Below are 13,901 nucleotides of genomic sequence, written 5' to 3'. Positions count from 1 at the left end.
AGCTGAGCTCTCGCAGGCGGGCTGTGCCAGTGCTGTGAAAGGCAGCACATCTCACAGAGCTCCCTACCAGTGCTCAGCAAAGTGTAATTCCAGTGCCCTCCCAGAGCACGCTGGGCTGCTCTGTTGGTGCTGCCGAAACGCCAGAATTCAGCTGCAGCAAGGACCCAACAAACAGCAGCACACCGATAACTCCTAGTGGGAAAGCTGAGGGTTATGGAAGTTCGTTTTCTCTTTCTGTGACAGTAGATTTTGATTTTAAAGAGTGGCAATAAGCTGCCAAGAACAGGGCGCAGTTTCCCTCTCAGTTTACACTGGTAATTCATTATTCATCGTGCAGAATTAGAGAGCTTAACTGAAGGTCTCTGAGAGCAGTCTCAAGCAGTACACCATAGAAATTCGGTAGCTAGGATGTTATTGATTCTTTAAAAGTGAAATATCCAATCTTAAAAAAAAAACAGACTGATTTTTTTTTTTTTTTCAAAGCATGTTAATTTGTTTGGAAGAACAATATAAAAAGAATTGAACATGGGCTCAATGTCTGGAAGCCACACTTGATACAGAGCTTTTTATTATTATAATTACTAATGTCATAATATGTTTGCTGCTGCAACCAAAAACTTTGTTAAACAGGTTGGTGATGGAGGAAGATTAGTTCCAGTGCCCAGCCTCAGTGAAGCTGACAGATACCAACCTCTGAGCCTAGTGATTAAAAAAAGAAAATGTTCACTTTCAAAAAAATCTAAATTTGCTTCAACACCTTTCACATTAAAAGACATTCTTCAAGGGGAGAAGGAAATTTCTGCAGGTAAGATTTTTACCTTTCTTCAAAGTTGAAAAATGCATGTTTTCTAGTAAATGCAGTTTAAACTGTGGAGGTAGTTTCCTTAATAAATGGGCAATAACTTTTTTGTTGTTTTTTAGTCATGTAATAAATATTAAAGAAAAAAGTACAAATCAAAATGGAAGAAAAAGGACTTTCTGGATAAAGTAAAAAAGTAAAGAAAATTATTTATACTAAAAAGTCTTTATATTTTCTGAACTAGTTTTAAACAAATTCAGTTAAGCCTTGTTTTTTCACAAGCCAAAAATTCCTGACAGATGTACCGATGTATGCTGATTAATTGCTACCTAAAACTTGTTTAGAAATGTAGTCCTTTCTCTGTATACTCACTTCTAAGTGTGTAAGAATTGCCTCAACTCTGCAGCTCTTCCATGCTGGCAGTTCCTGGTGCTGAACTGAGCTCTGCACAGGCAGAAGCATTTCCAAACAGCTATTACATCTGACTGATGTAACTGGATTTTCATGAGACTTTTTCCACCTTTGCAATCTTTGGGGTGTATTTAAAGAGCTTAGCCTTTGGAAAGTGTGTAATTCACATCTAGTGCTCTGTTTTCTCAAAACGGTTTTATTGCTTTATTTGGATTTTTTTTTTCAATATGCCAATTTTGACAAAATTACTTTGATATTTATTACACAACAAATGTATCTGTTAAAAACCCCTACTAAGACAAACTACAATGAGAACAGGAAGGCAGAAATACTACTTGATCCCACAAGAGGGAATTTTGGGATGCAAGCTTAAGAAGAATTGCAACACAATGTCTTACATTGAGGAGAAGACAGCTGGCTCGTTCTGAATGGAAAAAAAATTAAAAATCTCATTAAAAAGTCTGAGAAAAAGCTTGTAAAACCTCATTAAAAAGTCTCAGGAAGACTTACTAGTCTTTTCTGTAAAGGTTAAATGTCATGCACAGAAAGTATTGTCCTTTAACGTAAACAAAGAAGTTTGTAATTGAATTTCCTTTTTTATGTGACAAGGACAAGTATTTCCAACCCTTTCAGAATTATAAAAAAATATATGAACCTTCTTTTTGGTTAAAAATAAAGTCAAACAGGATTTATAGTAGGTGATTTCATAATGTCAGTTTATCCTAATATCTTCAAAGGATTAAAAAAGGAGTAAACCCCAGATTCTGAGATGTATTTGGAAATCTAATCCCTCTGTTCAATTTAATTTGATAAGCAATGTGTTCTAGTTTTATTTCTGTAAGTGTAATGGAAATGTATTTGATATTATAAAGACATTTTTGTAGCGATGCTTTGGTACCTACCTTTTGATTGTACAATAATTGAATGCAAACTTTCAAGCAAGTCAAAATGAATCTGTTGTTTTCCTTCAAAATAAACTGACATAGTCCCTGGGCAGAGTTAATGTTACTGGCACACCCATGTCTCATTCATGTATTGCAAAAATGCAGAAAATCTAGGGTCTTTGTATGGCATTTAGTTAAAACTCAGAATTCCCTAGTAATTATTATACAGTGCCTTTCATTTTACTCTGAGTTTCAATATTCTGTGCGGCTTTCACTGAGTTCTTTTGGGTTTCATAGCCTCTGTCGTTAAAGCCAGAACACACTACGTGTGTAGTTCACACATATCAGCATCATAGTTACTGGTAGAAGTACTTGAGGAGAATAACCAGAAATCTGGTGAACCCAGAAAACTGAAATACTCTTTCCATCAATCATCAGTAGTAACACCAATAAACAAGTGCCCAGTGTGGCTCTGAATTTCATACCAAAATGATTAAGCATGGTAGGAATGGTACCGTTAATTCCTGCTATGTGAAAATAATGTGTTCAGACTTTTCATCACACAAAGGTTATCTTCTTTCACTCAGGTGTCTCGTCCTACCAGTTGCTCAACTATGAAGACAAATCAGATGTTTCTCTTAATGGCAGAAAAGGAAATCAGATAATGAATGATGTTGGTTTTGATGTTGCTGGATCAGATTCTGTTGCCTTTAAAGCTTCATTTGGCATAGTGACCAAGCACGAAGTTGAAGTACCAACATTACTTAAAGAACTTACTACAAGGTTGTATTTTGTGTTTTGATTTCTGTTTCCATAATTCTATTTCATACAGTTAGGTTGAAAGTCTGAAGCGGTTAGGTTTTGATTATCTTTAGTCAATCAGTTGCAGTCACCCTCTGATATTTTCAAGGGTATCAGGTTGGATCACTGGGATTAGACACATGACCTGTATAATACAGGCTTTACAATTTTCCTGAATTCTCTGAATTATAATTCATCTCTCAGGAAAAAAAAAAAAAATCAGAAAGGAAGAGTCCATCCAAACTGTGTTACACCATAGTATTGAAATTTTGAAATCTACTTTGATTGACATTACCCAACTTCAGGTTTCAGAAACAGGATTTCTTTGCCTTTGATGAACTAGAGAGCCATATATATATTATTGCCATTGCAGATACCTAGAGGTTTTATCGAGCCTTTTCTGCAAAAAGCAAAATAGGTTTATCTGCTTGAATTTTTCACAACCTTCTGTGACTTTTCTTTAAATCGAGTCTGTTTTACCAACATTCTTGTTGAGCTGTGGACACCAAAAATGGACCTGGTGCTCCTGTGATGCTAGCACAGGTGTTGAATGTGTAGAAACACGATTTGACTAATTCTAGGTGTAATTCTTTTTTCCTATTTCAAAGATTGTCCCTTGGCAACAATGTCATCCCAGTGAATCCCAGTAGTGCACGCCAGTAAATTATTTACTATGCATGATGCAACATTTGGCATTTGCAAATGTATATTATTACCTTGTTGTTATTTACCAAGAAGTGCATGCCATTTTGTATCTGTACCCTCTCCTTCCATACCTACCTTTTCCTAGTTTATTTGTAACTTCCAAATGTTATCATTAATAACTGGGGGTGAGGAGAGAGGATCTAGTCTTCTGAAAAAAGATTCAGTGTTATAGAACTGTCACTGTTTGTAGAAATTCTTCTACAAACACTTGTTTTGTGATTGTTCAGTACTGTTTATGAGTAATATAGGGTATTTTCAGTTAATGGCACTAAAACTGGAGTCAGATGGACAGGCTTTGAATTTTCCAGGGTGTCCCAGATATCCTAACATCTATACAATATTGGCTTTCCGTGAGTTTTTTAGTTCTGTTCCCAAACACTGAAAACCAATATTAAGTTTCCAGAGATCTCCTTGGTTCAGTTGTTTTACTGCTATGAAACAGACATTATGGTGATTTATTTACTGATTTAAAGTTACTTAGCTGCTTTGTAAACTGTTAATTATATCTGATTTTTTCGTCTTGCCTCCCTCTTGATTTTAGAAAAATAAACTTTGATCATTGTCTAGTCCATCAGTCAAGAAAAAGTCGGATGGAAGTTTTGTGTGTGGTCATGGAAAGTATTCGAACTACAAGGCAGTGCTCATTAACTGTCCATACTGGAATGCGTGGAGAGACAATGAGGGTAAATACGTTTGACAAAGTTCTGTAACTTAATGATCAAGCACAAAAAGCTCATTTTTATAAATTTTATAGTTCTATTTAATTGTATTTTCATAATGTAGCTCAGAAAATAATTCTGAAGTAAATCAATGTTATTGTACTGATATAAAGTGGTTAAAAACTTGGTCTTCTGTTAGCAGTGCTTATGTGACTGAGAGATGGGAAATGCATGAAAGGATGGCTAGACAGTGAGCCATTGCTTGGGGTAAAGCTTCAGCAAAAATGTGGAATTTACTACTTCTTACTTTGACTTTCTAATGAATATATAACCTTTCTTTCATTATTATGATCATGTTCTGTGACACATTTCAGGAATTTCAGGTTGTTATTTGAGGGGTCAGCATCTTACTCCCTGTCTTACGCCCTGTCAGCTCTGCCTCCCCTTTCCCCCTCTATGTGTTTGAATAATTAAACCTACAGGTCTTCTAACTTCTTTCTAGTATTTATAAATCATTCACATAATTTTCAGTTAAGTGATGCAAATTACTCTCTCTGTATCAAAATTTATTAAAATGCAAAGTAGTTAATAGAAAATTCTTTAGTCGTGAAATTTGATCTGCAATTTCAAAGTTTTCCCCTGGCATTATAATTCTCAATGTATGAAGTTAAGATTAGTGTTTTGTTTATTTATTCATTTCAATTTGTAACTTTTTTTCTTTTGATCCTTCTCTAAATTATAGTTTCACATAATTGAAGATCAGAATTATAAAGGGCGGGACAAAGCCATTGTTTTTCCTGCACATACAACTATTGCTTTTAGTGTATTTGAACTCTACATTCATTTGGATGGTAATTTCGGTAAGTGATGTGAATTGCTGTCATTACTGCTATTATTTATAATGATCTAAGTTTTTAAAACTTTAAAAGATATTTTATTGCTCTTAATATCCATAAGCCCTGATCCCATACAATGGGATGCTTTAGTTTTATGCACATAAGTATTCTGGCATTCTGACAGAAACAGTGCTTGAAAGAAAAAACAAGGCAGACACTAAAAAATAGTCTGCTGTGGGAACATTTTTTAAAAGTTAGTTTGACTTTATGTTTTTTAAATTATTTGGTGGCATGAAAAAAAACCCCACTTAGTTATATTTCTAGCTGGTGAGGAGCAGGTTTCTGAGACTATCTGATCAGTTTTGCATAAAATAGGCAAGTACAAAGATACAAGTGAAGAAAAAAAGTGTACAAAACTTCTAAACTAATAACATTTTTTTTCTGTTGAGGCTTTAATTTCAGTCTGACACATCATTTGCACATAGAAATATCTAAAGCTATTTAGGAGGAAATAATTGCAGTAATTGGAAACAAAAAATTTCCATAGCTTAGATTTTACTTTAGTTTTTCTTTCAAGTTATGGATAGAATCATAGATGAGACTTGTTTTTATTTTAAAAAAGTTTAAATAATTGATTCAGTATTGGAAGTGGCGAGTACAGAACTCACAGCCTTGCTTACTATGTTTTATTTCTACCTTCAGGTAAGACTGCAGAAATGTTTGTCCTTCAAAATCAGGGCTTCCATTGGTATGATACTGACTGTCCTGACCCCTTAACATGAATATAATTTGTGTATGAACCAAAACAGGCTCTGAAGATGTTAATTGAAAGCCACCACCAGTTAAAAATTCCCATTGAATCTGTGTTACTTGATTCTATGGGCTATTACTGTGTGCAGACTTGTACTAGCCATTAAAAACCTTAACAAAGATAATTTAATCACTGTTAACTTTATTGATTAGAAAGCATATTAAATTGTTGCACAATTATGGCTTTAATATCTTGTCCTTTAAAAATTTTGTCATTTTTACAGAACTCTGTGTGACTCCAATTGCAAAAGGAGGATTTGAAAGAGAAAAATCCGGATCATCTTCACTGACCAAATTAAGGAGATTAAAGAATAATTTATTCCATCGAAGTATGACTTTTGATATTTATATACAAATGTCTTATTTTAAAGTGTATCTTTGTTTCTTTAATTTCTGTGCAAAATAAATGCCTAAAGAAAATAATTTTGATGCAAAATGCACCTCTCAATTGAAATGATTACAGAGTTATTAAAATTTACATATGAGAACCTGTCTCTCAAAAATAACAAATCTGATCGTTAAATTCTAAATATCTTAATCTTATGGATGTTGATAAACTGATATTGAGTAATTAGACATCTAACTTAACACTGAACCTCTTGCATGTGTTTGCCATTTACAGCTCCTATTACACAAGTTACAAATATAGTAATATTTGAGGGCAAAAGCTGTAAGTTTAAATACCAAACAATATTAACTGAAATAATTGAATGTAGTCCTTAGGCACTGTGTTCCCATGGCAGGGACATGGCCAGGATACCATCATAGTCCTCTTTTTTCATTCTAATATGAATATTGCATCCAACAAAACTGCAGATCCCTGTATGCAGCTTTCCAGATCTTAAACTTGTAACACTCCTTGGTCCAAGTACTTTGGAAATCTGCAGATCTGAGTGTGAAGATAAATGCTGAGCAGTAAACATGTCCAAAAGGCTGCTCTGTATAGGTTTCCTTTCTCCACTGTATCGCATTCTCAATGAAATGACTTTTAAAGGACCAAGCCTTCAGTGCTGCACACTAGGGGAATAAATCTTTAGTGGGTATGATACATCTCAGCAGCTCTAGCTGCCTGAAAGTTCTTCACTCAGTCTAGTCAGTCCCTGAAGAGAGAGGGAAAGGTAGGTAGCTCCTACCTGGCACATCTGGAAGCTCAGAAATATGCTAGGAGGTTAACAAGGAGTCCTCCAAGTTTTCTAAACATAGTAAATATTAGTAGAATTTTTTGTAAATAATAGGATATAAAAGTGAATTTACAGTGCTTAGAACACAGAATTGGAAATGCAAAAAATAGAAACAGGGAAGTACATACCTGTGGCTTGACTTTGCACCAATTTCTTAGAAGCCTGCCTCATGCTTATCCTTTAGGTATTTTTCTAAAAATATAGTTACATAAGTCATACGTAAAAAGTCTGGCTTTTGTCAGTGTCTTAAATGAAGTTGAAGAAAAACTTTTTCACACAAGGCTTTTGATGGGAAACAATCTATATAGCATGCTTAGAACAGTTTTGTGAATCAGTTGTAATTTCTGTAACTAAACTGACATTTTTAAAACAACAGATCAAAATGTAATAACAAATCACTGCTTCTTTTTCTTGTGTGTTCTTTTACAGACAAAGGAGTAGTGGAAATCGTTGCTAACTCTGACCCTTACTTGGAGGACCTTTTTACAGATTATTATGAAAAAGCTGCAAGCATGACAGATCTCTCTACAAGTTATCTCAGAGACAGTTCTCATATCCGAATTAATTTACTTAATAATAACATCCCCAAAGGCCCCTGTGTCCTTTGTGGAATGGGAAGTTCTAAAAGGGAGACAGTCTATGGATGCCTGGAGTGTTCTTTTAATGGACAGAAGTATGTACGATTGCATGCTGTGCCCTGTTTTGACCTCTGGCATAAGAGAATGAAGTAACTGATCTGGGTAAGTGCCTGTTGTCACACACATGGGCATAACAGTGCCACAAACTTTTCAGAGTTAGTAAATATGTCTCCAGTTGTGAAATGCAAAACAGTGAAAGTGCAAAACATTTTATTACGCTGTTATCTTCAAATTCTTTGCTTCACAGTCAATGACCTGTACTTTAAAATACACATGAATTCCCTGACATTGCTATTTTTCCTATAACCTTCTCATTATCATGATAAACGTATTTTAAATAGTATTTTCATTTCAAAATATGTGCTAGAACTTAAAGTTGTTTACACAAACTTGTTGTTAAACTCCCAAAATGTTGCCTTTCTCTACACTGGCATATGATGGTTAAATGAGAGTATTTGTTAATAATTTAGTGTTCTCATGAATGTTTAATTGAAGTATCAGATTAAAAAACATGCTAAAACTTAGCTCAGTCTAATGTTTCAGTTACAAAAGGGAACAACTGGAACTATGGATGGGAGTTTTATATTAGGGTGCTGTTGCTGTATATCAAGTTTGTTTAGATTATTAAAAAGTACCAGCTAGTCCACCTGCTGCAATTGAATTTTATGTTACAAGCTGCTCTTGACTTTATGTGCTCAGAAAAAAAAACCTGCTTAGCAGAAAATGTTTAGGAAGCTTACGAAAATAATGCAACTGCTCACTCCAACAAGACTCCAGGGGTAGAAGGTCTTTAACAGGCACATCCCAGCCTCAGGAAATGGAGTCTGTTGAGGACTGGAGCACTGGAGTGCTGTGTGCAGGGCTGGGACTGGGCTGTGGGGCAGGGCACTGTTAAACCTCTCACCACACTGCTTCACACTGGCAGAACAAAAAAAGCCTTTTATACCTTTTAAAATGACTTCAAGGATAACCCAGGTATGGAAGCTTTTTTTGCTTGTGCTGCCACCTTCACTGTGTACATCTGATTATTACATGTTGAAATGAATAAGAGCCATTGCTTTTCACGTGAGAAGAGTACGTTACACAAGTGTTATGTGCTCTACACAAGCAGATATAAGTACTGTCTATTAACTATTGCTACTTCTTTGCATTTTTCCAGTGAGGAAAACCAGAATGATGCCCAAGTAATTAATTGCTTAGGTTTATATATAGTATCTCCCACCATCTTCAACCTCACTCAATTAAATGATGATAGCGTAGATTTATAACTTGGTGCCACTGAATAAACTGGAAAACTTGATAATTATTACTAAATCAAAGCTTAAAAACTCACTTAAAATACTGTTTTTCCTTCAACACCAAATTCTTTACGTAAATATTACATCAAAGAGGTTAAATTACTTTAAAAACATTTTTGGTTTTATCTTAACATTCCATAAACAGTTTGCCTATTTTAAGGCCTCCTATATTTAATTGCTGCAAATGGCTTTTCCTCAAGAAGGTAGGCTAAAAGCCTGCAAGGGTCTAACAGTTATATTCCTGGGATTCTCTTTTCCCTTTTTATTTTACAGGGGATTGAGAAGCGTTCATCAGTTACATTCCAGCTATGTCAAAGGCTATTGTAACTTTTGTGTGCTCAATAGAACTGAAATAGTTACTTTCATCAGTATTCCACCAAATCAGAGACTACTGAGCAATATTGTAATTTGGAACATGTTGTAGGAACCACAAATATTAGATCATGGTGTACTGCAATTTTATTTCTTTCTTTTGTAACATCTGACACATTTTATTAGCTGAATGTTAAAAATAAGATTTTTACAGTCACCTTAAGAGATAAAAAAAGATTCCACTATAAAAAAAAATACAAAAATTCTGTGACAAAGTATTATTATTTAGAATTCAGTGCCCAGAAAATGGTCAAGGATTTTCTGAAGTACTTAGAGTTCATCGTGCTGGTAGACATTGTACTCCTTTGCTGATATGAAGCCATCTCCATCATGGTCATTCTTCTTAAATATATCAGCTAAGATTTCATCATGGGCAGAGGGATGACGTTTTTTGCCATCTCTTGCAAATTCTTCTTTCAAATACTGGCTTATCTAGAAGAAAAAGAAAAAAGTCCAATAATTGTGACTTTTATACCAGTACCCAATCTAGCTAGCTTCAAGGACACTGGGAGTATACAGGTAATGTATTGTGATTCCAGTACAGACACATCTAGTTTGTCTACAGGTAGTTTGAGACTTATTAATGTATTAAAGCAAATTTAAGCAAACTACAACACAGTGCAGCTTGTGTAAGCACAGAGAAACCTTACATGATCAGCTGCAGCAGAGACAGCTCATGTAAAGATGAAACTCGTGCAGCCACACTTATAGTTTTGTAAATTATTTGTTTCTAATTATTTGCATCGTATTACCTCGAGTTCAGAGAGTTTCTTGTCACCGTCTTTGTCTATTTGATTAAATGCTTCAACACTACGAGGTCCCTTATTTACTGCATAAAGTTCAATCTCAAAGATCAGTGTTGCATTGGGTGGAATCTTGCCCTGTGCTGTGAAAAAAAGGGAAAAAAAAAGCAGAATTTAAGGAATCAGACACTATGGGCAGAGATCACATATATGATAAATTCACATGTAAATTATTTTTTATTAAAAAAGGCTGTGTTAATATTCAGATTAAACTCTGAATTTAAATGCTGTACATCTAGACAGGAAGACTGTTTGATTGTGTTAGATAAATGATTTCAGAAGAAACTTGCTAATCATGTACTTGCCTGAAACAAAAATTTATTGCACACCAATTCAGAGTACTTTCAGAGATTAGGTGAATGGTTATCATGAAAAAACAAGTACTTCTAAAGTTTGCAATCTTTCACATCCTGTCATGTGACAAGGCATATTTAGAGACTGGTTCTAAGATGTACATCTTTATTAAACAGCTGCAATCTGATTTCAAATATAACAGTAGTAGATCACTGCTCCTATTTATTTTCTGTCTGAAAAAACAAGCAGACAATATCATGTTTTACCTACTTTGTATGAATTATACCTATGGTAAAAGGTATTTTATGTATGCCATAAAATAGTGTTTAAAATGTACATCTCAAAAAGCAGCAACAGAATGTAAGTCATCTGACTTGCAAAAAAACCCCACGGAAACATCAAACTACTGGGATACTTTGTCTGGCCTCTGAATTAAGAAAACAACTGTTAGAATTCTTTGTTCCTGGATCAAAGCATTCTCTGCCACCTGATGTATAAACAGCACTGCCTACAAACACAGGTCCATATATCATGCAACTGGCAAAAAAAGGGAACTGAAAAGAAACAGCAACAAAACAATGTGGTCTAAAAGTAGTGCCAAAAGAGCATAAAGGAATCATGCAGTGTAAAATTAAAATACAAACGTGCAAGCTGCCAAAGCCAGTGAGCATGACATTGTAACCTCAAAATTCTGAGCTTGTGTCCATCCTTCATAAACTGAATTAAAGCTAAAGAATCTACACTGTTTGTAAACATAAGATAAACAAAACTATGACACTACTCATCTAAAATAGCCACAGTAAAAATAACAGATTTCAGAGTTCAAAAGGTTTTAACCTTCCAGGTTTTAGAAAAGTAGAAGTGTTAGGTACATTTGAATATAAATCATGATTTAAAAACCCCTTACAATAGAAAGATACAATTGTAGAATTCAGTGCCAGTAGTTTACAAATATACATACCAACAAAGGAAAGATATGTAAAGATTTAGAAAGCCACATGCATCTTTACTAAGTCAAGATTAGGCAGGCATCTTCCCCAGCATGCAGGAATATGCTGAGACAGAGGACAGGTGTGCTGTAGGAGAATGCTACTTCCTTCAAGTGCTACCTGCAACAAACAGTTAACACTAGTATTAAAGAACAGTTTTTATTTGTGTGTTTTTCCTTTTTGTATGAAACTGTATTAAAGACTGAACTGATGCACTGAATTCTGACATAGCATAGTGCAGGAGCTACCTTTTCACAGAAACTACTACACTCATATGAGAGCTGAATTTATCTACATTTGAATGCTGAAACACTGCATAAAACTTGTACTGGAACTTTTTTAAGTAATCTGCACATTGAATTATCTTATATTCAAATCAGATTTTATGTATTGCACTGTTGCAATTACTGTGTAATGTGATAATGAGAGCCATTAACTATTCAGAATGTAAGCAGTATTTTAAGCAAATGATTTCTACTTAGATTAATTGCACTGCATTATATTTCATTTTATTCAGAAGATGCAGGTTGTCATTAAAAGGCTAAACAGGTAGCAGTCAAATAATAAAAACCAGACGTGACTGGAATTTAATAGATTAACACAATAATGCTGATACGGATCATTGAAATCTTCCTTTTGCTGCCAATTTTTCACACTATGGCAATACTTGGGAAAACACACTGGGTGGCATGTACTGAGCTCTAATGGGAACTGCACAGCAGCACTGCCTCCAAATGGGAGCACCAGCTCTTACAGACATTTACAATGCTCTGTGTTTGAAAGGGTAAAAAACACACGAAAGACAAAGTTTAGTGTTAAAACTTCTTTTTTACCATATCCTTGCTGTCCATATGCTAATGATGGAGGAATCGTCACTTTCCGTTTTTCTCCAGGACACATATTCATCATAGCAATATCTAAGCCTTTTATGACTTGTCCAACACCCAGAACAAACCATTTTGGATGACCTTCATTTTGCGTCCGACTATTAAAAAGAAATTCTGTATTAGTAACATAACATTTTTTTACATAAATATAACTTTTAGTTGTGGTCAGTAAGAACACAGATTATTAGCACACAAGAGTGTTTAGAGTGCAAGAATACACAGTATAAACACCTTTTCTGCTCCATTTATAAATTAAGGTCATGCTGGGGGAGCCTGGCAATGTTGGCTACAATACTGTGAGTACTGTGTGCTCACCTATGACTCGGGCCAGGTCAGATAGCCAGTGCTCGAGGCAGCTTCTGGTCATATGAGGCATCCCCAGTATGGGCACTACACCAAACAGCAACTGAGCAAAACATCCAGAGAGCAATGCTCTATGTACCAGTCAGTCACTTCAACAGGCACAGAAACACAAGTGAAATGGTGCTGTTAAATGTCAAATTATCCTATGGTGATTTTTTTTCTTAAATTATACAAGTGGGGGAATGGATCGAGATTCTGTTATGAGCTAAGCTATTGTCTGAGGACAGATGGGTGGGGCAAAGTGAAAAGGCAAAAGACTAAATGATAACTTTGCAGTAAAATGGGTGGCACAACGAATCAGAACGGAAACAGCAACAGGGATGAGGCAAAAAGGCTGCAGACCAACACTGTAATAATGTGGCTGCAATGCACAGTGCCAACTACGTGGAACGGCATGCTATATACAAGTTTCTGCCTAAAATTGTCAGTGTGCATTCCTACCAGGAGCTCCTCCTCCCAACCCGAGTTTTTCCACACATAACATGGCAAGTATCAACACGATGGGGTTTTTTTTCCTCCACCGTGCCAAAGGGGGTCTCCATGTGAGGTGTGAGCTACAGGCTCTCCAAGTTCGTCCCTCCAGGGCCCCTCCACTGGCGACGGTCGCCAGCCTCGAGCAAAGCCGTCTTTGATTTCCATCTTCAGCCTCTGCGCTCCTTCTTGACCCTAGGGAAACTATACACCCTTCAACACTCGGCTAAGGAAAAGTAAAGGTTTTGAGACGGGGAGAAACTGCTGTGGCTGATGTGGTCAGTGCGGGCCCCGAGCCGGGAGCGCCCCCAAGTCCCGCTGCTCCGGCTTCGGGCGAGTGGAGCGGCCGTGCCACGGACCCCGCGGGCAGGGCCCACCGCCCTCCTCCGGCCGGGGCCACGGCGGCTCACCTGCAGTAAAACTTGGATCCGTCGCTGGCCAGGAATCCGTCGTAGTGCGCGTTCAGCAGGTCGCCCTTCTTGCTCTTCGGGCTGCAGGCCTCGGGGAGGTGCAGCACCTCTATCTGAACCTCCTCCGCCGCCGCCGAGCCGCCCTCGGCCCGCGCCGGGGCCGCCAGCAGCGCCAGCGGCAGCAGCAGCAGCAGCGGCAGGCTCAGCCCACGGCCCATGTCGCTCCCACGCGGCCGCCGGCGTGGCACACTCCCCGCCGCGCCCAGGGCCGGGGGCCGAGCCAGCGCCGC

General features: G+C 36.7%; 2 protein-coding genes across 2 annotated transcripts; one reads left to right on the top strand and one right to left on the bottom strand.

The window, feature by feature from the left end:
- Positions 1–594: 594 nt before the first annotated feature.
- Positions 595–7,817, top strand: PJVK (pejvakin). The gene is made up of 6 exons (XM_062498534.1): positions 595–805; positions 2,682–2,877; positions 4,142–4,283; positions 5,002–5,119; positions 6,130–6,234; positions 7,516–7,817. The coding sequence occupies exons 1-6, from the start codon at positions 595–597 to the stop codon at positions 7,815–7,817; spliced, it is 1,074 nt and encodes a 357-aa protein (XP_062354518.1).
- A 1,847-nt stretch (positions 7,818–9,664) lies between these two features.
- On the bottom strand, positions 9,665–13,860 carry FKBP7 (FKBP prolyl isomerase 7). Its single transcript, XM_062498481.1, has 4 exons — positions 13,612–13,860; positions 12,314–12,465; positions 10,147–10,280; positions 9,665–9,826 (listed from the first exon to the last, which is right to left on the bottom strand). Exons 1-4 carry the CDS (start codon positions 13,827–13,829, stop codon positions 9,665–9,667), a joined length of 666 nt encoding a protein of 221 aa, XP_062354465.1. The 5' UTR covers positions 13,830–13,860.
- Between the last annotated feature and the right edge of the window lie 41 nt (positions 13,861–13,901).

This window comes from Cinclus cinclus, chromosome 9 (assembly GCF_963662255.1).
Source record: "Cinclus cinclus chromosome 9, bCinCin1.1, whole genome shotgun sequence".
Lineage (NCBI taxonomy): Eukaryota > Metazoa > Chordata > Aves > Passeriformes > Cinclidae > Cinclus > Cinclus cinclus.
The sequence above is the reverse complement of the archived record's forward strand: the minus strand, read 5'-3'. Positions and strand labels throughout refer to the sequence as shown.

Coding starts and splice junctions, on each gene's coding strand:
- FKBP7 (XM_062498481.1), bottom strand. CDS start 13,829: ATGGGCCGTGGGCTGAGCCTGCCGCTGCTGCTGCTGCTGCCGCTGGCG. Junction 12,466..13,611: donor GGATCCAAGTTTTACTGCAG/GTGAGCCGCCGT, acceptor TCTTTTTAATAG/TCGGACGCAAAATGAAGGTC. Junction 10,281..12,313: donor ATATGGACAGCAAGGATATG/GTAAAAAAGAAG, acceptor TTTTTTTCACAG/CACAGGGCAAGATTCCACCC.
- PJVK (XM_062498534.1), top strand. CDS start 595: ATGTTTGCTGCTGCAACCAAAAACTTTGTTAAACAGGTTGGTGATGGA. Junction 2,878..4,141: donor CTTAAAGAACTTACTACAAG/GTTGTATTTTGT, acceptor TCTTGATTTTAG/AAAAATAAACTTTGATCATT. Junction 6,235..7,515: donor GAATAATTTATTCCATCGAA/GTATGACTTTTG, acceptor GTTCTTTTACAG/ACAAAGGAGTAGTGGAAATC.